At 49.9% G+C, this 24,215-nt stretch overlaps 1 protein-coding gene across 1 annotated transcript; it reads left to right on the forward strand.

The window, feature by feature from the left end:
- Nucleotides 1-11,340: 11,340 nt before the first annotated feature.
- C4H4orf54 (chromosome 4 C4orf54 homolog) lies at nt 11,341-23,863 on the forward strand. The gene is made up of 2 exons (XM_038136260.1): nt 11,341-15,856; nt 20,210-23,863. Exon 1 carries the CDS (start codon nt 11,411-11,413, stop codon nt 15,845-15,847), a length of 4,437 nt encoding a protein of 1,478 aa, XP_037992188.1. The 5' UTR covers nt 11,341-11,410; the 3' UTR covers nt 15,848-15,856; nt 20,210-23,863.
- Nucleotides 23,864-24,215: the final 352 nt, after the last annotated feature.

Here is a 24,215-nt window from a genome sequence, read left to right on the forward strand (position 1 = left end):
ACAAGGCACAAAGTAGATTTCATTTGCTTTCCCTTAAACTACATAGGCTCAGCCAGATCACTGATCCCAGCTCGGATAGAGCAGTCCATCTGGCAGATCTTTTTACTGAGACCCCACAGTACACATAATTATGTATACAATACACAACTTTATGCACCAAAGCGACTCATCTGAAGTAAAAAGCTAATTACTGACTGCTAATGACAGACCAGCTGGGGCTTTAGGTGGGTTGAACTCTACCTTTGCAGGTTGTTCTTAAAGTTTTGGTGAGAAGTTATACTCTAGAAGCCTTTTCTCCTTTCTGGGCTTAGTCTTGGCAGGGTCAGGACATAGAAATGGAAATATGTAAAGTAAAGAGTTAAAACTCTGCTAAAGTTGTAGTTTTTCTGTCTTCTAAAGTACAGAGTAGCAGGTGTGAAAGAGCTTTTAGGGAAAAAAATAAATCTAGGCTCGCTCTCCTTTTAAAATTATTTTTAATCGCTTTCCCACCACAAATGCTAAAACAAACAAAATCTCTCTGGCAAGGAGCACATTCTCAGGTTTGGCCCTCGAAGGGTCTTCACTGTTGCAGAAGGGACTGTGTTGTGATGATGAGGGGAAAATGCTCACATAAAGATGTGCAGAGATGAGACGCCCCAACTTAACTGCTCTGCTTTTGCAGGTGAACAAATGGCCAGTACCCCAGCTAGCCAATCTAAAGCTATCTCAAGAATCTCTGTGCTGGCGCTGCCCTGCAGCCAGGAGCTAATACAGTTGTTAACTTGTGTCACTGGGTAGCAACCCTTTGTGCCATCCAGGCTTGTACTGGTAGTAAAAGATAACAATTACCAGAGTGTGGCCAAATACAAGTCCCCACTGGTCACTTCACTACCTGAACACTTCAGAACTATCTGTTAATTTGGGTTGAGTTCAGCAAATAGTTCATGAGAGGAGAAAGAGTTGTTAAGTGTTCAAATTTTCTGAAACAGAGAGGGTTTTTTTGCATTCTTTTCCCAAACTTGATGCACAGAGAGGTTTGGAAACCATTCAGAGACAGGAAGGGGAAGGCTTTCCTTCTTATTTCCCTCAGCCTTGAGAGTTATCTGAAGCAGAATACGATCCATGCTCAGTTCCATGATCTCCCAGCCATGATGTGCTGGTGCAGAGGGAGGGATAAGAAGCCATTTGGCAACTGCAAGAGCCTCTGAGCAGAAGAGGCTTCTTTGGAGAAGGAATGCTGCCCCATGGGGGTTGGTTTGGCCCCGGGCTCTGGGGCTGAGGGGAGAGGGGTGACCTGCAGCATCCAGCTGGGCTCTACAGGGAGCCCATCGCTCCAGAGGGTTTGCACACCAGCACTTATTGCTGAGCAGCTACAGACTTTAATCACAAAGGGGACAAAAACTTCAGTATTTTGGCAGAATGAACTCCACAGCAGCGAGTATTTACCCAAAATTCACCCTGCCTCATTACCATGATGATCAATTTATTAATGGAGAGACTCCACAAAGGTGACACTTGAGGAGGAGGTTGGTGCATGCTGCAGAGAGCAGGATTCCCAGGAGGGTGTCGGGAGATGTGGTCAGTGTCTGCCCAGCCTGGGGATGTAAGTCACAGGGATTTCAGAGGGCTCATCGCTTCCTGGGAAGCACTCAACACCTCCCAGGATCAGACCTGCACGCTCTGTGCAGAGCACCCTACTAAACCCCACACCCCTGGGTGCCGAGGCACCATCTGTGTTCTCAAAATGCCGTGGCAAAGGAAAGTAGCAGACCTGGAGAGAGAGCCTCAGCCTCCTTGCAGAATAGAGAATGCACCATTTTTGTGTTTAAAGTGTTCCTATTTTTCCTATTTTTAAAAAATATTCCTACTTTTCACTGTTGATTAAAGGAATTGTCGGAAACACTGAAGTGGATAAGCAAATCTCTAGCGTAGCTGTAGATAAATGTTGTATGTTTTGTGTAACTATAGATAATTTGCTGTAGCATATCTACAGCTATGTTTTGATTGAGAGATATTGTATGTTTTGATGCCAAACTTGAAACTGCAGTTTAATGAAAATTGCATTGAGCTTCAGCATGACAAGAACTGCTCAGCTGATGAAGGATGTGTTCAGGTGCTTGCAGTCTTCTAGAGGGTGAATTAACTCATTGCATAACGTTAAAAAAATAAGCCAACAAATCCAGACTTGGTGCTGATACTGCTTTTTGGAGAAACAGTATTAAGATGAGAGAGATTTTTTATATTGCAAATTAAAAAGTACTTTTACTCTGGTTAGATACACAAATATTACTCCCTTACTCTTAGGGTGCACATGTACCTCTGTTAAATATATATATTTGACTGCAAGCTCTTCTGGACAGGTTGTCCTCCTGTTCTATGGAGAAATGTGGTTTCTCTGAGTTAAAACTGTGTTAAAGTTCCTGTAGAAACTCTTACTATTTCTGTTCCTGAGGCTAGCTATTAAGAGTTTATGTTTTATGTATTTTTTGCAAAGTATAGGCATTAACATTTGTATAACTTTCAATAACATATTCTGCAGAAAAATATGCAAAACCTTTGGAGGGTAAAATTACAGAATAATGCGTCACATCAATAACCTTTTCTTACTCACTTGTCAACTGAATATGGGGAGCTACTTACACAGTTTTCATCTCTGCGAGATCTGGAAGGATCAAGGACAAAATAAAAAAAATAAATTAAAAAAAGTAGTCCAATTTAAATAAATCCCTAGCTCTAGTATTACTCAGCTTCTGCCAAGCTATCATTTTCCAGCCTCATAAAACTGTCATGTCATTAGCATTTTGGGATGGTCTCCTTATAAACCTGACCTTTACAATGGATTTTACACGTGGATTTAAAAATCTTATTCTTACTTTGCTCTGCAGTTGCCTCCTGTACTGACTAAAAGGTTTTGTCAGATGGAGACTGGCTGGATTTATAAGTCCCCATTACGCAGCCAGCTCCTCACCTGCAGTTCTTTAATTTGGGAGCCGAGCGAGCGGGCGGAGAAGCACACACAAAAGCGTGGATGTGACCTTAATTCCGGGCAGGCGCACGCATGCGGATCATAATGGCGTTTATTGAGCTGGCCTATATTTAGCCCCTCCATCCCGAGGGAGCTTCGCTCCGGGGGCTGCTTGATCCCCCTTGTCAGTGCCAGGGGTGGGAGGCACTTTAGCTGCCTTCTGCTGTAAGCCCAGTGAGAAATGCCTGGGCACGGCCGCCGCACGCAGCCAGCCCGGTGACCAAACATAGGCCCCGTGGCAGGAGCTGTGCGGAACCAGCAGGGATCGCTTTCCAGGGGCCCTCCCCTCATTATCTATTGAACACTGGCAGCAAATTAATCCCAATCCCACACTGGCTGCTCTCCAAAGCATGGCAATTTCATGTTACAGTCTCAGAGCAGATTTGCAATCGACTGCTGGAGCGCACTTTTGTCTGTGGGAGCTCCTCTTTGTCAACAAATTGTTGCCAGAGTTCAGAACCCCTCTGCAAAGCAGTTGGTTGCATCAAGCAATGGTATTATCCCATACAAAATCCAGACGGACTGCTTGCATTTTTAATTCTAAAGTAAGTGGGGAAAAAAATTGGTACCTCTTTATGTTTTTGTGTGATGGACCCTGAGCAGTTAAAAGATGAACTTTTTAAAAGATTAAAATAATAAAACTAGATTTAACAAAATCTAGCTATAAAAATAAGAAATTAACAAGCCATGAGAAAATTAAGAAAGATACCTTGAGTATAAATAAAATGTACTTTAAAGTATAACACAAAACATCATAAAAATATAATCTATGTTGCTTCAAGAGATAATGCCTTGTTTTCTCATGCCCAAATACTCTGAATTTTGCAGGCAGGTTTTTAGCCTGAACTTCTCAGCTGAAATCTATCTCTACAATCAGTTTTGTGTCATTTTAATGAATGGTCATAAATCATCTCTCTTTCCCCCCACCAGCTTGGCTGATAACAACTCAAGGAAAGGTCATGGTTTCGGGTTTTTTGGCAATCATCTCCACAGTTCCAATAATCAGATACATCTGCAGTTCTCGGGTTACCCAATAATACTGTACAAAGAATAGGGTCACTGAGGAAAGTTCATTTCCAAAGCAGGTCCATGATTGGAGATTTGAACAGACCCAGCCACCTGGGAGAATTGCTTCTCTGGAAAGGGACTTTGAGAGACCTGGGGAAGGAGCAGCAAAGTTGAAATCAGTCAGTGTAACTTCAGTTCCTGGAGAAATGTGGGCTTAAACTTGCACTCTGTAGGCAAAGAGAGAGAAACATAAAGAAGAGATAAATAACAATGTGAGTGTGATGGGATTTGTTCATGGTGAGTTCTTCTAAAATGGGGCAATGGGCTTTGCAGAGGGAGCAGAAATTATGTTTGCCTTTCCCAGGGCATGATTCTCTTCTGTTATCCAGGTAGGGAAGCACTGTGATGGTGAAATTATGAGGTGAGAAAAGCCTGTTTGGTTTGTGCTTGAGGGTCAATTACAAATACTGCATCATTTGTGTAAGCAGTGAACTTATGGGGGTCAACGCCATTGTGTTTGTTCAGTATTTTCATTAGTACCTGGCAGAAGAATGGAAAGCATCCTCAGGATAGGGCCCAGGCTGAAGGACACAGTCATGCCAACATGAAAACAATGGATGTTACTCAGGGATGGATGAGCAGGACACAAAATTATTCTTCTCACTGTGGGGGATGCTCTACCTGGTATGTCGTAGGCACCACTTCTCATGGCCCCTACAGATGGGCTAAAGGACGTCTGAAGAGCAGCAATGGGAGATGCAGCTGGTATGTCCCTGTGGGAACCCAGGACACTCCTCTGGGTGCCCTGGATGGCCAGAGCCGCTGGCAGGGGGCTCTGAGACCCTGGCATGCAGCCAAAGACACACGTGGGGTTTTGATCTTAGCCTGTGGAGCAAATTACCAACTCTGTATGAAGAATTACAAGCCACACACAAAAGTTTAGCTATTGTAGTAGAAGTAGTCACGAAGTGAAAGGAAGGATTTTTGAGTGCTGTACAAGGGGGTTTTAAGCCTTGTACGCAGGGGTCCAAGTTTTGTACACAGGGGTCAGGAGTTCTAAGATGGAGGGATTTGGGTGTGCCCTGTCCTCTTTCTTTCTCCTTCCTAGCCTCCATGTCTTTGGTGATGTTGGCACTCACAGATTGGTTTAGAGTAGAAAGTCACCATTCAATATAGATAGTAGCCATTGGGGAAAAAGTATAAACATGTAACACGTAATGTATGATATAAAAGATGGCACCAGCCCCCTGGGAGGGCAGAGTGCCTTTGTCTGAGCTGCTGAACGGGCCACAGCAGTTCGGGAAAAGAATCTTGTAGATAACCAACAATAAACAACCTTGAGACCAGACAACAGAGGACTACTGAGTCTTTCTTTGAAAGCACGGGTTGGAGGAGAGACTTTTCCATCTTTTGGGGTCACCCCAGTCCAGGGGTGAGACCCCACATGTCCTATGGGTAAATAAAAAGTGAACCTAGGCCTAGTAAAAGCTGGAGATTGAAGGAAGCACACTCGTCACCCTTAGTTATTAAAAAACCCTGTAGCACAGAGTGGGAATCTTCTTCTTCCTCCATCTGTGGCAGAAATAATGGATTTGACAGCAGGGAGAAACCAGATAGACCTGAGCACCGTCTTTCTGATGGTGTATGGATAATCAGGTACCAGGGAATTGGCCTGGGGAAGCCAAGAAGTCTCTGCAAGCAGAAGTTAGTCAGTGCAGGCTGGACAGGCACCAGCCAGGATGTTTGTGAAAGCAATAAAGTGTTTATAATTAGTCTGATTCAACAGATTCCCACAGTTTGCATGTGCTATTGCTGTCCACATGTAACAGCCACCAGAACATTCTCTTGTGTCACTGACATTGTAGACACATGCACAAAATTCAGCAAGTATTTGATTTATTTTGTCTGAGGAGCAGACACCCCATATAAATACATGAACACATATTTAGACTGTATTTGCAGCACAACTGAAAATCTAAACTCGTTCTGGGATTATGTTCCTGCCTGTTTGTTTTGGCATGAGATTTTGGGGTCTGGAAGAGAAGGATGGGTAGCAAGGGGGAGGATCTGGTTTAAAAACATATATATCTTCTGCAGCCCTTGTAAGGCACCCAGCAGGAGCTGCTAATAGCAGGGGCCAGAGGGGGCTGCGGGGAGGGCGGGGGTGCTGCTCCACCGGCACTTCAGCCGCTGCTGCTCGCAGGGGCTCAGTTACACGGAATGCACTGCACAGCGTAGGGCAGCGGCCAGAACTTGATCCTCTCTCATCCTAGGAGGAAAGGTGGCCTCCCATTCAGAGAGCCACGCCAAGGTCTTTGGATCCTGCAAGTTCAAGCACTCAGGTTAGGGTCTTGAAATCCACCCAGCTCTGGAGCTTCTTTAGAAAGGTCTGACACTCACTGAGAGGGAGAGGTCTGCCAGGAAGGAGCGCACATTTGGTTTACATTTGCAGGCTGAATATTAAGAAGAGCCCCTCAATCTCTTCAACAGGCTCAGATGGAAAAGGAAAGATCCCCTTGACTAGCATAGTGTCTGTGAGAGAAAGGATTGAGCCATCCAGGTGTTGGCTTTCACTTAGTTTTTGCTCAGTACCTTTTCAGTCAGACCCTTGCTAAATGCCATAAGGAACTCCATTTTAGTGCAAGCTACAAAAATCTCATTTTATTTCCACTTGGTTTTGCTAGAAAGCTTCCATACCAACATACGTGTGTGAGTATTGTATTTCCTCTCAGTATATCTGGTGGCACTTAGAGATGTATAATGTGTGCTGGGCTGCACTGTTTATTGCAAAGCCACAAATCCACCTCTTCCATTCCAAAGTGGAGTTTGCTCGCTCCTTCTTGAGTACTAGTCCTGAGAGAAAATCAGGGTGCTGTTTTCAGTTTTCTCTTCTCCTTAACACACACACACACACACACACACACACACACACACACACACACACAGAAATACATCTAAATTCCAGTAATGTTGGTTTTTTTTGCTTTGATTTCAAAGATTACCACAGAGCTCACTTTGACAATGTGCAATGTTCCCAGAAAACTACTGAGAGAAAAATTTAATCCAGCAGTATTAAAATACTACTCAAGAGAATAATCAGCCAAAAATGAAAGCTTCTCCCTATGACTCTATCATTCTTCACCTCTCTAAACCTATAGTGAGTGTTTATTGCTGTGTGCACAGAATTCAACAGAATCCTTGTGCTGTTTTCTTTTTTTTTTTTTTAAGATATCTTTTTCCATGCAAGAAGCACAACCTCTCCTGCAGACCATCTTAGTTACTGGAACAGTGTTTGTCATCTCCATGAAAATAATATTTTGTTTTTTCTACTGTATGAGTCTGATTTTTATAACTCCTTTTTGATGACTTAACACTGTAATAACTAAAATATTTAAAGTGGTAATAGTGTTTCCTAAGGTTAAATTAACAGATTAATATTTTACCTTTCCCTAGTCAGAGAAAGCTCAACTAAAACTCCCCCACCAGTTGTTCACTTCCCTGTCTGTCTCAGTTAAAGGGGAAAAAATCCCTATGCCTTCTTCTGTATGGTGTCCTATGTAACTGTATAACTACAGTCTCCCTAACCTCATTCTTCATCTCTTGATTCCACTTTTAAGTGCCTCTTCTCAAATCCCTTTTAAATCCCACTTCCCTGTTACTTCCATGAGTAATGTATTTTAAGGTGCAGAGCTAATTGAGCCTATCTACATTTCCCCCATCACCTTTACCTGTGTGACCTAACCTCTATGAGCAAAGGACAGAATGTGGTTAAACAGTGTATGTTGTTATTTTTACCAGAAAGAGTTTAAAAGTGGAGCACCTACTGTGTTACAAAAGGCATTAATCATACAGGTTTTTTGTGATTGTGGGGAGAGGTCCAGCAACACTTCATGGCAGATTTGGATGCAGGAATCTTAGACTTTGGTACCTTTGGTGAGCGAGAGAGATTTGAAGCTGGAAACCACAGGAGAGTAATTGATGCTGATGCATGCCTCAGCTGAGTATTGCTAGAATCATAAGGATGACATGTTATTTACCGATATCCCACATTATTAACCAAATCACATTGATCTGATTATTAATCAGTGGAGATGTCATGCCAGCACAGAGCAAGAAATTGCTTTTTGCAAGATGTGATGCAGCTCCAATTTTTCTGTGTACTTTTGACTGTGACCAAACAGGTCTAACACTTTGCTTGCTGTAGCGCTTTCCTGGCAACTGTAATAGATACAGAAAAGAACTTAAACCCAAAATCATCTACCCCTTTGCAAAGCTGTTGAAGCACTCTGATCCCTTGTGAGGCAGTGCCACAGGGGAGCAGTCCCGGGGAGCCAGCACTGGGTCCAAGCTGTGTACCCAAGCTTTGGATGCGAAGCATGGAGGCTATTAGACACCTCCAAAGCTGGCTTTACAAAAGCTGACACTATGGTAGCTAAGAGGAAAGGCTGGAGAGAAGGCATTAAGCCTAAACCCCATGGAATTTTACGCTTTGCTCGAGGCCAGACTTGCAGCAAAGCATCTCTGAGGAGCTGGCACCACATCAGAGCAGAAATCTGTGATACAAAAAAAGAGGAGGAAATCCTTGTCATTTCCCCCCACTCTTCTAACACCATACAGTGATTAGAGCACTTAAGCTGGGTGCCAGAGACTCACTTTTTACAAATGACACTAGGATTTGTGTGGCTCTGTACCCTCCAGCGATGTCTTAGTGCCACGGGAAATACCCTGATCTGACAGCCTAAGGCATGCAGGCCTCCAGGACTAGCCCTGACTGAAAGTGGAGAGGAACAGGTGTGGATTTTATGTATGTATTTTTGTCACCAGGGGCATAAATTCCCTGTGCTGGAGACATCAGTATATCATAAACATACATGTATGAGTGCTCCATTGTGGTTTCTGCCTCAGTTGGGAGAATCATTGCCTGGGTTTGAAAGATTGAGTAGATTAAGTTCAATGTACCCCCAAAGGAAAAGGGCAGAAAAAAACCATCTCAGGACCATAGCTAGAAACTGGACAGTGAAAATAGATAAATAAAGAGTCAAGTTTCGATGCTCATTTTGGTGGGGATCTTGTCTGAGGATCTTGGCAGGAACATACGAACAACTGTTACTCAAAAAAACACCACCACTCTTAACTGAGCAGTTTTGGGGAGCAAAGATCTCATTCATTGTGTACTCTTAATGCAGGAAAACCAAACAGGAGAGGGGAGAGTGACGTGTGAGAGACTGACACCTGAGACCCTGGTTAGGGAGATCAGAGTGTGGGGCACTGAGAACTTGGGGTGGAGACCTTGCTTGAGAGGAGCATCTGGTAGAAGGCAGAGCAGAAGGCCAGGCTGCTACAGCTGCCAGCCGTCACCCAAGTACAATGAATGATCAGGGTTTAAAATGCATTCCTTGGCATCCCAGGCATGTGGAAAGTACTGTATTTGAGGATCTACTCTTAGCCCATCATCAGTTGTAACTAAGATGTCTCTTAATAATGTGCTAAAATATTGTCTTTCTCTAGTTATGCCATGATTTTATTGTGCTGCTTGAGACAGAGGGGCAAGCCTGTAAAACGTGTGGATGGGACACAAACCCAGTGAAGTTGTTTGGGGATGAGGATGCCACTTACCACAGCTCTGTGGAGAACTGCAGTCGCTGTGTGCACCAGGGGAGTTGAAGTTACATATACGTGGGCTAAGATTGAGGCTGAGGAAGCCTACTACCCATAAAAGCTGGTGCCCAGCTTCTCATTACAGCACACTGAGGGCAGGACAGACTCAGTAAGGATGCAAATCAGTTATCCCTGCTGCCTGGGGAGAGCCTCACTGCACGTGATCTGACGTGCTCCAAACCCTCCAGGTTTGGAGGATGTGTCTTTCTGTTAAAATATCACGTGGTGCTTCAGTAATATTTTCCATCCTGTCAATCTACAGCCTAAGAAACGACCATGTATCTATGTAGAGTACTAAAAGCTGGAGCCACCTCACTTGTTTTCCTCTAGGCACCACAGACCCTTATGTGATACAGGCTATGAACCTGCCCTTGCTGCAGGGAGCCTCACAAGACTTGGGTGCAGTAAAGAAGGCAGGTCATTTTTCCTGGAGGCAGCAGGAAGAGTGGGAGGATGGCAGCGGAGCCACCTGGCTACAGGGTGGGATGAGGAGCCAGGAGCACTGGGAAACCCTTGTTTTGACATGGACAGTGCTGGGAAGACTTCTGGGATGGCGCCAGCTTTGCATCTTGGCTCCTCTATTCCTGTGGCATCCCTGGCAGAGCTGCACACCATGCCAGTGCATGCAGCTGTAAGGTCCTGGATCCTGGTAATCACTTTAGGGATTTCCACAACTCTCCTGCACCTCGGTTCAGTGTTACCAGCCCAATGCCAGCTTGCTCACCTTAGTGTTCAAGTACTGTAAGTTTGGGATGTTATCTGCATCGTGTACCTGTGGGCTGCTCCTCAAAATTGCTCGCTTTCCTTTGTTTCTCCTCCTCTGTGTTTAACAGCTTGCCTTTTCAAAACTTCCATGGTGCTGGACTGATTTTTGGTTTGTCACCTTGGGGACTGCTCACTGAAGCTCTCAGCCGCCAAAGGTCAGGCATGCCACAGAAATGCCTATTAATAGGTCTTAGGTGCTCGTTGTGTCTAAACCGGCATTTCTTGGAAAGAGAAAGATTTCTTGGAGGCTGATGGATCTCTGGACTACTGTAAAGGTGCAGGGCCAGGCTGCCATCCATAGGGTGTCCCTATGCAACCACACCTCCTGCAAATGGGGACACAAGGTGCAGGGGGATAGTTTAGGGAAGAAAACAGCTGTTTAGCCACTGCTGCGTGTAGAACGAGCAGGGTGCACTTGCTGTTGACGCGCTGCGCGCTCAGCCGGTGCCCTGGGAGCTGTCTCCTGCAGCCCGTGCCGCCGGCTCCCCGGGGAGCTGGGCACTGGCAGCATCTTTGTAGGCATGGGCAACTCTCCCCTTCCAAGGGGTGTCCGGGCGCCCTTATTCCGGCAAACACAGACGTTTAAAATAGGATTTCAGCCGGCCTAAGTGACGCCGGCTCTATGTATAGTCCGCGCCTGGGGCCGTGCAAGCGAAGACCATCTCGGAAAACCCGTAGGACCTGGGATGTGCGGGGCCAGCTCCCCCGCGGTGGCCGGACGGGCTGCCCTGCGCCGCGGGGGGAGCTGAGCCCGGCCCGACCCCTTCGCCTCCCGGCGGCGATGCCCGCCCGGGCCGGGAGCCGGCGCGCCGGGCGGAGGAGGGGACGAGAGCGGAGGGGAGGGGAGGGCAAGAAGGGGAGGGGAGGGCAAGAAGGGGAGGGGAGGGCAGGGCGTGGGCGGCCGCTGCCCCCCCGTCCCCCCGGCACGTGCCTGCCCGCCCCCGCGGGCCACTGCCGCGCCCCGACGGCCCCGGCATGGACGCGCCCGGCCAGCGGCCCGCCAGCCCCCGAGCCGGCCCGGAGGGCGCGGCTGCCGAACGGGACCCGAGCACAAACCCCAGCCCGAACCGCGGCCCGGAGGCGCCCACCCAGGAGGAGAGGGAGGCGGCGTACGTGGAGATCCGCGGCTCGCCGCAGGGGCCGGAGGAGAGCCGCCAGAAGCCCGAGCTGGCCCCGGCCGGCGGCGCGGAGGGAGCGTCCGGTCCCGCACCGGAGAGCGGAGCCGGTGGGACCGGGGATGGCGACTCGGCGAGCGGCGGACCCCCGGGGGAGGAAGCGGGGCCAGCATCCTTGGACCACGGGCGGGATCGCCCTCCTTCCCCGGCGGCGGCGGAATGCGGCGCTGACGCCGGCCCCGGCTCCGTGGAAGCGGCGGGGAGCGGCGGGACGCCGGAGGCGGGGGGCTGCCCGGAGTCCTCCTCCTCCTCCTGCCCTTCGCCCGTGACCAAGGCGGACGACTTTCCCTCCGTGGGCGACCCGGTGTCGACGGAGGGCAAAACCTCCTCGTCGTCCTTCGGCTACGAAAGCGAAGTGGAGGATGAGGTCGCGGGGCGCAAGGCGACTCCCCCCGGCGCCCCCCCGGGCACCCCTCCCGGCGGCGGCCGCGACGAGGCGCACTATATCAGCACGCAGGAGATCCAGCTCAGCGAGGTGGACCACGACATGGACTTCGACGCGGGGCTGGCCGCCCGCTGGGACTTCGAGGATAACAACGTGATCTACTCCTTCGTTGACTACGCCTCCTTCGGGAGCGACGAGACCCCGGGGGACACGCTGACGGAGGAGGAGGAGAATAGCTGCTACCTTAGCACGACCACCAGCGACCCCAACAACCAGACCGACAGCATCGACAACACCAGCAGCACCGAGATCGTCAGCCTTACCTCCGAACACGACACCCCCGGCGGGGACAAGCGCGCCAGCTCGGGGGAAAGCCGGTCCAAGCAGCCCGGCCGCCCCGGCGGGAGCCCGGGCGCCCAGCTTCTCCTATCAATCAAAGCCGCTTCCCGGGCTATAAATGAGTCTAGCAACGTGCACGGAAAGCAAAACACTGTTTACGCTGCCAAGCATGAAGGCGACATGAGTCTCCGTGTCGCCGCGGCTCCCGACCGCAGTGCGAGTTTAAAACAGGATGCGGTCCGCGACCACGCGAAAAAGTTCATCGCGGTGCCCGCGCGGCTGCAGACGCGGTGCGGGGCCGCCAGGGCAGGGGAGCACTCGAGCGGCGCCTCCAGCGCCGTCAGCGAGCTGGACGATGCCGACAAAGAGGTGCGAAACCTTACGGCCAGGGCTTTCCGCAGCCTGGCGTACCCCTATTTCGACACCCTGCGCCCCGGCTCCCGCGCCTCCTCCGCCTCCCTGTCCGACAATGCCCTGGGCATCAACCGCTGGTCCACCTACCTGGACCTCAAGTGCGGCAGCCTGGGGCCGAGAGCCGAGCCCAGCCTGCTGCGCTCCGGCCGCTCGCAGACCAAAGCCCTCGAGTTCGTGGTCAGCAAGCTCGACGGAGAGATCGCCCACGTCGAAACGCCGCGGCGGCTGCGGGCGGGCTCCCGGGTGGTGACCCTGCTGGACCTCGGCGATGCCGCCGAGGCCGGGGAGCCGCCGGCGGCGGAGGGCGGCGGGAAGGGCTCCAGCAAGAAGTCCAGGTTCGCCTCCAGCCTCCTCAAAAACGTCATCTCCAAGAAGATGCAGCTGGAGCACGAGTTCAAGATGGAGCGGGGCGAGATCACCGACACCTCCTACACCGGGCCGGGCGCGGGCCGGGAGCCTGAACCCACCGGCGGCAGCGCCGGCCGGGAGCGGCATCGGGAGGGTGGCGTGCAGCGGCAGAACTCCCGGCACTCGGAGGGCGGCTCGGACTGCACCGCGGCGCCGGCGGAGGATGCGGGCGAGGGCGGCGGGGGCCGCTCTCCGGCCTCCAAGGCGTCGACGCCCCGCGAGGGGAACCGCAGCCTGGACCGGGCGCTGTCGGAGGAGCTGTGCGAGGTGAAGCGCAGCGCCTCGGAGGCCATCAAGGCCACCTTCCTCCGCAGCCAGAACAGCGCCTTCAGGTCCTGGAAGGAGCGGGAGGCGGAAAGGAAGGAGGAGCGGGCGCCCGTCGGTAAGCTGAAGCTGTCTCCCAAGAACGACTGGCGAGCTGACCTGGGCGAGATCTCTGCCGGCAAGTCCACCAAGATGTCCCGCCTGTTCGTCCCCGCCATTCAGCACACCCCTCGGGAGAAGGATCCCGGCAAGAGGGCGACCAAGTGCTCCGCCGCGGCCGCCGCCGTGTCCTCGGCCGCCGCCGGCGCCGCCGCCACCTCGCCGCCCGCCGCCAAGCCCAAAGCCCCCGAGATCAAGATCAGCCTGGGCAGCGTGCAGCAGCCCCGGGACGCCGCTTTCAGCATCGCCCAGCTGCTGACGCCGCAGATCGCAGGCCGGCCGCCGGAGGAGGGCAGGGGGCAGCCGCTCAAGCCCCTCAAGGCCGGCGACGGCCCCGACAAAGTGCCACAGTTCCTGGTGCGCGACGTGAGGGACAGCAAGTACAGAGCGCAGGGGATCCTCCACCAGGTGCGGGACGTGCGGAAGCTCATCAAAAGCTCCTACAGCGCCGACTCGGGAGACAACAGCAGCGACAAGGGCAGCGGCGCCTCCGAGCAAGGCGGCCCGGAGCAGAAGCCCCGGCAGCAGCTGGTCATCGCCGGTGTCCCCCGGTCGCTCTCCCCCGTGGTCATCACCTGCCAGGCGGTCGGCCACACCGGCACCAAGCCCACCGAGGCGGGGGCCAAGGCGGCGGGCAGGGCGCCCGCCTGCCCTCCGGAGGGCACCGTGCTGGTGCACCGCACCTCGGGCAGGCTGCCAGTGGCCACCATCGCCCCCAACAAGAGCGATGCTCGCCAGCCGGCTGTGCTCAAGATCGTTTCCAAGTCCTCCGCGCCCTGGCGGCACCAGCCGCCGCCGCCGCCGCCCCCCGAGAGGGGCCGGGGACCGGAGGAGGACCCGCGGGAGGAGAGCAAGGCAGCGCCGGTGCAGAACGCGCTGGAGAAGCTGACGGCGGCGGTGCGGAGCATGGAGGAGCTCTACAGCTTCAACAAGCGCGAGTGGAAGCGCAAGAGCGACCCTCTGCCCATCACCGACAGCCACGTCCTCTCCCTCATTGCCAGCCAGGAGCGGGGCGCCGCGTCCCGGCCCGCCGCCGCTGCCGCTCCGCCCCCGCCGCCGCCGGCGGACAAGGCGGAGGAGCCGTCGGGCAAGGGTTCGAGCAGCGAGCGGCTGCCCCGCCGCCCCTCCAACAGCGCGGCCGACAAGGTCTCGGCCAAGGCGGCCGCCTTCGAGAGCCTGGCCCGGCAGCGGCAGCGCGGCCCGCCGCCGCCCCGCGCCGAGCCCTCCGCCGCCCCCCGCGCCCTCCTCACGCTCCGCGGGGCGGGCGGAGCCGCGGCCCCCGCGCCGGCCAAGCTCCCCGCCGAGGGCGGCCCGCGGGGCCCCGCACCGCCGCGCTCCCCTCGGCTGCCCGCGGGCGGCGGCGGCGGCGATGCGGAGCGCGGCCCCGACTGCGGGAACTATCTGTCCCTGCCGCTGAAGGCGGCCGCCGAGCCCGGCTCCCCCCCGTCCGCGGCGGCGGCGGAGGGCGGCGGCGTCCGCCCCGGCCCGGCCTCGGCGTCAGCGGCGGCGGCGGCGCTGTGCAGCCTGCAGCCCTTCGGCGCCGCCAAGCCCCCCGGCAGCCCCAGAGCGCCGCCCGGACCCCCGCCCGCCGAGGAGCCCCCCGCCGCCGCCCCGCCGCCCGCCGAGGGCGCGCCCGCCGCCCTGTACCGCCCGCCGCTGCCCTTCGCCGCCCTGCCCGGCGCCGCGCCGCCGCCGCTGCTCTGCTTCTCGCCCTCCGTGCCCGCCGCGGCCACAGCGGCCGAGCCCTTCCCGCAGACGCAGCGCAAGGTGCTGCTGGACGTGAGCACCGGGCAGTACTACCTGGTGGACACGCCTGTGCAGCAGCCCCTCAAGCGGCGCCTCTTCGACCCCGAGACCGGGCAGTACGTGGAGGTGCCGGTGCCCCAGCAGCCGGCCGTGGCTCCCGTCCCGCTGCCTCTCTCGCCCCTCGCCCTCAATGCCGGTGCCTATGGCGCCACGTACATGCTCTACCCCGGGCTCCTGCCCGCCGCCACCGTGCTGCCCGCCGGCGCCCTGCAGCGCCCGCTGTCCCACTCGGGCAGCGATGGCAGCGCCCCCGCAGAGCCCGGCAGCCCCGCCGCGCCAGAGGCGGCTTTCGCCGAGACCCCCTACTACGTGGCTACCAGCAAGGGCCCGCCGCCGCCGCGGCACGGGGCAGCCGAGGCGAAGCCGGTCATCAGCATCACAGCGCCGGCCACCGGCCCTCGCATCGTCGCGCCGCCCTCCTTCGACGGCACCACCATGCGCTTCGTGGTGGAGCACCGGTGAAGAGCGCGGGTGAGTGGGTGCTGCCCGTCGGGCGCGGCTGCCACCGGCGATGGTCAGGGCAGAGCGGGTTACTGGCCAAATAACAGCAGTGCCGCAGCTTCTCCTCAGGGGAGAGAGGGTCCACAGAGGGGCCCTCCCTAGGGTGTAAAATATAGAAAGGTTAGGCACACCCCTTGGTGCAGTTCGGTGGAACTTGGAGCTTCTTTTTTTTTTTGGCAGTTTCAGAGAAGCACACCATAGTCACTCATCACACAACCTGTATTTGTGCAGCCCCGTGGCTGGGGCACCTCCCATTGCTCCCGGGGATGGCAGTGTGGTTGGACATCTCTGGATCCACAATCTGGACCCATCTTGCAAGCCATGAAAGAGCCCCTTCACCTCAGCATCACATCCTCCTCTTGTCTCACCTCTCACCTCTTCCTCCCAAGGGAAGGTGAGCACCTCTCTCTTTCCCCTGTACCTGTTTCTCCTCATCCTCAAGAAGAGTGGGAGAGGGGTGTAACGGAAGCAAACCCTTTTTGGGTCCTTCTTGTTAGTGGGGTGAGGATGCGTGGAGCAGTCCCAGGTGTGCTTTCCTGATGCCACGGGCTGCTGGCGGGGCAGAGGTGCCCACAGCTGCCTGTGCTGCAGGGGGGCTCCCCGGGGCGCTGCTGCAATGCACAGTTTTACACAGCAGCTCTGAGCTTGTAGAGTCCTGACAGTGTCCTGCTACCTGGGGCTGTAACCCAGGGCCAGCCCCCAAATTCAGGGGTGTGCATGCAGGGACACTGAGTTCCTGTCCTAGAGCAAGGAGGAGGGCACAGGATTGGGCATACAGCGTGCACTGAAACCAGTGTGGTGCAATATGTCCTGTGCAAAATAACCAAGGAACATTTCATTTTAAAAGACCTGAAATATTACATAAGTGTCTTCAGGATTGATGTCACTGCTCCTTCTGCCTCTTGCATTAGAATGCGTGGCTCATCTTCATCATGTGCAGTATTAGCCAGAGCTGCCAAATCTTCCAAGGTTTACCAAGAAGTCACAGAGTTGGTTTTTTGGTGTACATGAAAAGGCAAAGAGAAAGAGTGGAAGAGTGGCAACAGCCAGAAGTTTGGGGTTGTCACCAGTTTGTGCTGAGCTTTGCCCTGTTGCATGCTTGAGGGTAAATTTTGTCTTCCAGCACTTGGGTTATTTATTTTGCTTTAATTCTTTTGTTGTTGTTGTTTGCATCATCTACTACATAGTAGATTATTTGCTGAATGAAACCTTATTGATGTGATTTATACACACACTTCTCTGCTTGTAATTATTTTATCTTGGAGGTTCCATTCTTTTATCCTGGCTGTGGATGAAGTTGTTTTCATTGGCCCTTATGGGTCACTCAGGACAGGCAACATGCCAGTTTAACTTGAGCTCAGCTGTGCTACTTGAGTTCATCTTGCCAGTAAAGCCAGAGAACCTAGATGAAATGGCAGAAAGTAGTTCATTATTTTCCCTTTGGTCTGGAGGCTAAATTGAGACTGCTAGGAGAAGGAATTTGTTAGATTTCAGATTAGAGATTTGATGGTTTTGAAAAGGTGGGGCACATAGTAGTTGTATTTGTAACAGCACCTAAACAAAGACCTCCAGCTTTTCTTGTGTCTTTTTCACTCTTTAAAAGTGAAAAACATTGTATTTCCTGGTGTGCCCTGCCCCTCAGTTCCCAAAGGGTTATCCTGTTATCATGTATTTACCTTGCCTTCAGTGCCTGGTGAGGCAGGTGATGCTCTCACCAAACTGCTCTTTCTCCCTGGTGAAGTTAAAACAGCAGCCCTGCTTTGTTGTGCTGTGTCAGAGCTCTAGCACTGCAGAACTGTGTGAAAGCTGTCCCAAAACACTGGTGGTGTGTGCTCAGTACAGAAGATCATTCAGCAGTGTGCAGACTTGAGTTTCATTTTACCATCCTTTCAATCTTTGATCATGCCAAGGCATTTGTTGTCTAACACAGACAGGGGTGCCCCCTCTGGGCTGTCTCAGAGCGGCTGAGGGAGGTGTCCTGCTGCTGGACAATGGATGCACTTTTCCCCTTGACCTGTTCTGACAGTCTCAAAATAAATAATTTTAACCGCACGCTGCAGGATGACTTTAACTTGTCATTAGACTTTGGTTGGACACTCTTATCTCTCAGTGCAAAATCAGGCATATGCCACAGGGGAATCACATCTGTAGCTTTCTTCTTCCTGTCATTTTCATTCACCTACATAACTTTCATGTCCCTGTGGATAATTTTTCCTCTTCTTCTCTCTTCCATTAACTACTTTTGTTTTCCATTATTTTCCTCTATCTTTTGTCATTCCATTTCTAATGAAAAGCCTTTGTTTGCTCAGTGTGCTGTTTGTCCCCAAGAACAGCAGTATAATTTCATGTGAATCTAAGGGTGAACTGTTGTTAACTTTTTTATTCCAGTCAGTTGCTTTCACACCAGACCAGGGTTTTTTGATCGCAGCAATGCTGTGCAGATCCTAAAATGGGTTTGAAACCAGCCAGATTTCATCCTTTGAGTGTGAGAGTTGAATAAAGTACTGTCCTTTCAGGTCCCTTTTTTTTTTTACTAGGCAAAATGAGCTGAATGAATGCTCTTTTTCTCCACTCCTGAATTCCTTTCTGCACTGCACACACTCTCTTCTTCCTTTTTTTGCTCTATTTCTTCCACGTCTTCATTCACTAACTGTATCACTGTGTTAAGGACTGCTCCATCTAGGTCTCTGTCACCTGTGGGAGGTCAGTGTGACTTGAAGTTTTGTAAATGGTGTGATGCCATCATCCTGAGCAGGAGGAGTCATTGGATTGACACCAAATCTCCTGCACATCTGCTGCTCTTCCAGCACTTCCCTTTGGATCTGGTCCTTTTATCTGCATAATCATTGGGATAAAATGGATCCCATCAGTTTGTGTTCTGACAAAATCCAAGCTGCCATTTCTGAACTATACTTAAATTTTTGATATGCAGAAAATAGTGGAAAATATGTGCATATTTCTGAGTGATATCCTATGGTTGCTTCTCTCCTCCTCTTCTTCACTCACAGTAAATGGGGAGCTTTAGCAGCATTATCCTTGCCTGCTGCACTTCTTCCTTGATGCTAATTTTCAGTTCAAATAAACTTGCATCCAAACCTAGACAGAACAACCTGTAGAGAGTGAACTGCCTGACAGGAGCTCATTCCCAGGATGAGTAAATGAAAATGTGTTTTTAGCTATTGTATCTGTTCCCATATTTCACTCTCTGGATTTGCTGCCTCGTGTTAGGTAAATAAATGAGAAAAGAACAGGTAGCAAAGTAGAAAGCAACTGTAGTAAATTGTACTGCCAATCTTAGAAGGGTATTTTTTATTGTTCTGTTCAATCCATGAGCATAAACACCTTACAGGTACAGGAATACATATGCAAATATTCTTATCAGTTGTGTTTTCTTCTTAACTGCTATCACATAATCAATGCTTTCATTTAAAAATTAACTTTGTGTGGATAGTATATAAAAATTATTTTAAAGCCTCATAAATTGGTATTTTTTACACTTTGTTTTAGTTGTTCCCGGTTCAGCAGGATGTTTGTTCCACATTACTAAGTCAAGAAGTCAACTTAGAGCGTAATATGCAGTACATAGGACTTACTTATGCTGATGCCTTTGCTGAGAATTTAGTAAAGAATTTATCCAGTTTTAGTGGGAAGTACTGGAATATTTCAAGAACCAAACAGGCTCTAACATTTGATCCAGTAAATCAGTCTACAAATGGAAATAAGCATGACCTTGTGCTCAAAACTGTGGCTACTCAGGAAACATTTCAATAGTGCTGAACCTTGGTACCAATAAAAGTTCATGGTGGCCTTAATGACTCCTCCTACCAAGGATGACTTCCTGAGCCAGTGTTTAAGAGCATTAAGTATCTTAGAGCACTGGGTATGGGTTGTTTCCCTTTTCCTGATGTGTTCCTGCTGTGTTGGTAAGGAAAGCTCCCAGGTCTTTAACCGAGCGATGGACCGCTGAAATCCCGCACAGGTCTCATTGGCCTCTTTCCACCTATGGCCACGGGGCTCCCCAGGACCTGTCTGCTGGGAGCTGTGGGGTTGGAAGGCACGGCAGGTTCCACACCTTGAGCAGCAAGGATGGGTTCTGCGCAAAACACCAGGGCTGCCCAACAACTGACTCGGTTTGAAAACCTGGGTGCCCTTGGCTGATCTTTGGCCGTGGCTTAGGAAATGAGCAGCAAGAGTAGTGTGATGACAAAGGAGGTATTTATGCACTTCTCTAGAGGAGCAGAGATTGTTCAGATTGTTGTGGCAGCTCTCTAACAAGCTATATTAATGATGCTTTTCTCGTTTTGTTTGTTTGTTTTTCCACAGGGATAAGGAAGAAGAATTATGCTTCTTTAATTTGAAATACACTTGGTAACTCTTCAACAATAATCCTAAAAACTGCTTCTACAGTTTTCTCAATTTTTTTGCTTCATCATACAAAACAAGCATGTAAGTTTCTTGTTTTCTCCTAAATGCCCCCCTGTTTTGGAGTATGCCTACATTTAATGATGTGAGCAGCACTAAGTTGCTGCATTAGTTTGTGCAAAGTTCTTTTTGTGCTGAAGCCAATCTGCAGGCTTTAGGCATTGCCTCTGTGCTGGTAGCTAATGGCAGTGATGCCACTACAGCTGTTTGTAAAATGCAGGGTGTAAATGCAGCAGTGTTTCAGTGTGGATCACCACACAGCTTCATTCAGGTCTCTGGAATGTGTTGTGATGATCCAGTGCAGCCCTGCAGCTCTTCAAAAATGAAATGAAGCCCTCAGCTCTCTCCTATTGCAGTAAATGAGGGTCTTCTGTATAGGTTTTAGTCACAATTTGCAATCAGATGGTTTTTTAGTACTCTCTGCTTCTCACTTGGAATTGCAAAGGAAGAGAGCTGTAGTGGTAAATTTATCCTTAGTGTTTATTTTTTGCCATGGTTCAAAACCAACTGTGTAAATGTCAGAAAACACATTTGATTGCTTTCATTTTTTGTTTGCTCCTCTGTACTGTGTGTAATATCACAAGTTGCCTTAATTAGGACAGCGTTTAAATACTGGGAAACCAGAAATTGAATGTAATATTTTAAAATCCTGGTTCTAAAGGAGAGAAGTGCATTTATTTTCCTTTAAGACTGCAGTCCATTCTTCCTTAAATTGTAACATTGTTGAAAACATAATCCTAGTCACTGCCCTGTGAGATTATTTTTAAATTTTATAGCCTCAGTTTTTTCTTTAGCTGTTTGACAAGTTTATCTGAGGGCTACAATTACAATTTGCTGAGAAAATATTTACCTTTCGAACAAAAAAATATGCAATAAGATTACTGACAGTGCAGTGATTTATATGTCCAACTCTGCTCAAACTGATTGTTTGGTTACCAGCAACTAGTTTGTCTCACCAAAAGAGAGTTGCTATTATGACACCAAAACTAAAATTCAATAGTCTGTTCCCTGCCCAAAATTTTGGTTAAGTGAAGCGCTTTGGGAAGCAAATAAATGTAAGACCAAACCTAAATTATATAACATAAAGCTTTCTTGAGGTAACAGATTAGAATTTTAAAGTCTAAATGCAAACCCCAAAAGTCTTTATTTAAGCATTTGCCCACAGGCAGGATTTTTCTCCACCTGTTTTCAAGGCTTCCTGCAGCTAGGAAAGTTTCAGTGTTTCCTATTTTTAAAATAAGCCCTGGCTATTCATTTTTCTGAGTAACTCACGAGGTACAGAAAACTCAGGTAGAACTGTCTTTAACCATATGTGTGAGATTGTATTTCAATGCAATTTATTTGTTTACAGGCACAAATTGTAATTGCCCTCAGGATGAAATGCACTGCAAGTGTGCGGATAGCGATTGATTTCTCATGTACCTTCTCACTCATTTTCATCATTGTGGAAATCCAGTGAATATTGTAACCCTTTTTAAAGAGCACAGATTGTGTAAGGCTGATCCCTGTGCTCCTCAGATGTACAGCCTGCATGACAAGCTTTAACTTCCCTCTGGGATTGGGGCTGACTGCCTCTTAAAGGAGATGAATGCTTCTCCCCCTTTCTCATGGCTGATAGGTCCGTAGGTGTTGTGATTATAGTATCAGTGTTAAAGAGAACCGTACTTGGGACTGCAGGACAGTGCAGGTACCGGAGTGGATGGCTCCCTGTGACATACACGTGTGCAGGACGTTCAGTATAATACTAGCATCCCTGTTCCACAATGTCCCTGTCCTACCTTTTCCTATATCGGTGCTCGGAGCGGAGTTTCCCGTTGCAGTTTACAAGATATAGGTTTGCACACACAACCTCAGGTTTACAGTTTCACCCGGTGTACTTGAAAGGGAAAAAAAAAAAGCATAGAAAACAACTGCCCAGGATTTCAACATGTATTTGTTGGAGGTAAATTTTGCAGGGTTTTGTTTTTCACTGCCTGTGGAGATGAAAGCAATGAAATGAGGGAATACCAACAGCTATTTATTTTCTCAGGGGAGTTTACTTCAGTGGAATGTGTCAATCCTAATGTCAAACAATGTTTACTTGATTTTGTCTATTACTAAAAAGACTTCTTGTTTGCATCAAGGGGTCAGTTTTGCAAGGTGCTTCGCTTTGCAAACCCAGCAAAGCCTTCACGTGCATCTTCAACTCCAGATACTTAAGCAGATTCCTGGGGACTTCTGGTGAAAGGATTTTTTTTCCTTCACTCATCTATGCAAAGCTTTGCTGAACTCATCCCAGAGTGCTGAATGCCTTGCAGACCTGAGCACCAGGTTCTTCACTTTGCAGAACCCGAGCTCTGGGCTTGAGTCAAGCCGGACCCAGCAGATAATGCCACAAAAGGTCACCAGAAAAAAGCTCTGCTAATATGGTGCTCTCCATGTATACCCAGTGGTGAATTTCTCCAGTGGATGGGGTGATGTGTAAGCACATATCTTGGATTAGAGTCAAGCCCTCCATGTCAGGGCTCACAAGCTGCTAGTATTATATGTTTCACGGTGCAGTCATAGTATGTTACAGCTGAAATTCACCCCGTGTGCAAAGCAGGGCAAATCCTGTGCACCACTCAAGTTCCCTCCCAGCCCCGCTGTCAGGGTTTTTAGGGCCGCACCAGCCAACTGTCCATGCATTTTAGGTCAGGATCCAATTAAAAGTTTGAGCGGGACTGGAGTGATGCACCTGAATGTTGTTCTGGTCTTTTGCAACAGGGTTGGCTTCACTCAGTATCAAATTAAGCGCTTGGTGAATCAACTGGTGAATGATTTGAAATTTATTTATGGGTTGTGTGGGGTGTTTTTCCCCCATGTCTGTATTCAATGCTACCTTTATTCTTTAGTGTTGATGGCCAAAGTGTCATTCCTTATGCTCATATATTGCCATTAACTTGTGGCTACCTGAGAACACATACTTCAAAAATGCTCATGCTTTTTTTCACCTATTTCTTTTTTTTTATTTCTCCTTTTTTTCCCCCGCCCCTTTCTTTTTCCTCTCCTTTTTAAAGGGGTGGGTTAGTTACCAGTGTAAAGATATTTAAAAGTGTAAATGTGAGGTAAGGCTAATGGTTGTTAAGAGGATGTGGGTGGTATGTCTGATGAGAGAGGGGTGGGCTGTAAGCCAAAGGGGAAACCGCCGTGAACGCATCGTGTTGATGACTGTTGCCTGTGGAGGAAGAATTAAGAAACAGAAGATGTCTAACTGGAGAGAAATGGACTCTTTGAGCTGCTCTCAATGGAGACAACACTGTGGCAAGTGTGTAGCTGAAACCCAAAGTGATCCCACTGCAGGGTGCCGTGGGCCTGGGATTGAAGGACGGCGGCGTCGCTCTGGGAATTGCACAGCGGGAACACTTTGGAGCGTCACAGCCACGTGAGAACAGAGCGTCTGAAACTGCCAAGTACCAAAGTTTGTAGCTGAATGAGTTGGCATTTGTATTATGTTGGGGTTTGTTTTTGTTTTTGTTTTTTCTCTTGAATGTTATGATAAATAAAATGTATTTTTCAGTAAAAGACACACTGCAAGTAAGCCTGCAGTCCTGCTTGGTTGTATATTTGCAAAGTGAGCTTGGCTGTTGTGCAGAACAAGTGAAAACAGAGGCATTACCTGGTTCAACATGTAAAGAGCAAAAGAAGATTACACCAGACAGCCGATCAAAAACCCTGCACTCAGAGTCTCCCTGAGTTTGTCCCAGTATTGAAAGTCTCTTTCTGACCTGATCTCTCTTTATTCTTTCCTCTTACAACAAAGGCAAGTTGGCATTGCTTTTTTTTTTTTTTTACCCAAATATAATTTAGAAAGAACTCCCCAGTTTCAGTGAACTAACTGACTGGTGAATGGGTTTGGGTACCCAAAGAACTGCACCTTTGTCTGTTG

This window comes from Motacilla alba, chromosome 4 (assembly GCF_015832195.1).
Source record: "Motacilla alba alba isolate MOTALB_02 chromosome 4, Motacilla_alba_V1.0_pri, whole genome shotgun sequence".
NCBI classification, from domain to species: domain Eukaryota; kingdom Metazoa; phylum Chordata; class Aves; order Passeriformes; family Motacillidae; genus Motacilla; species Motacilla alba.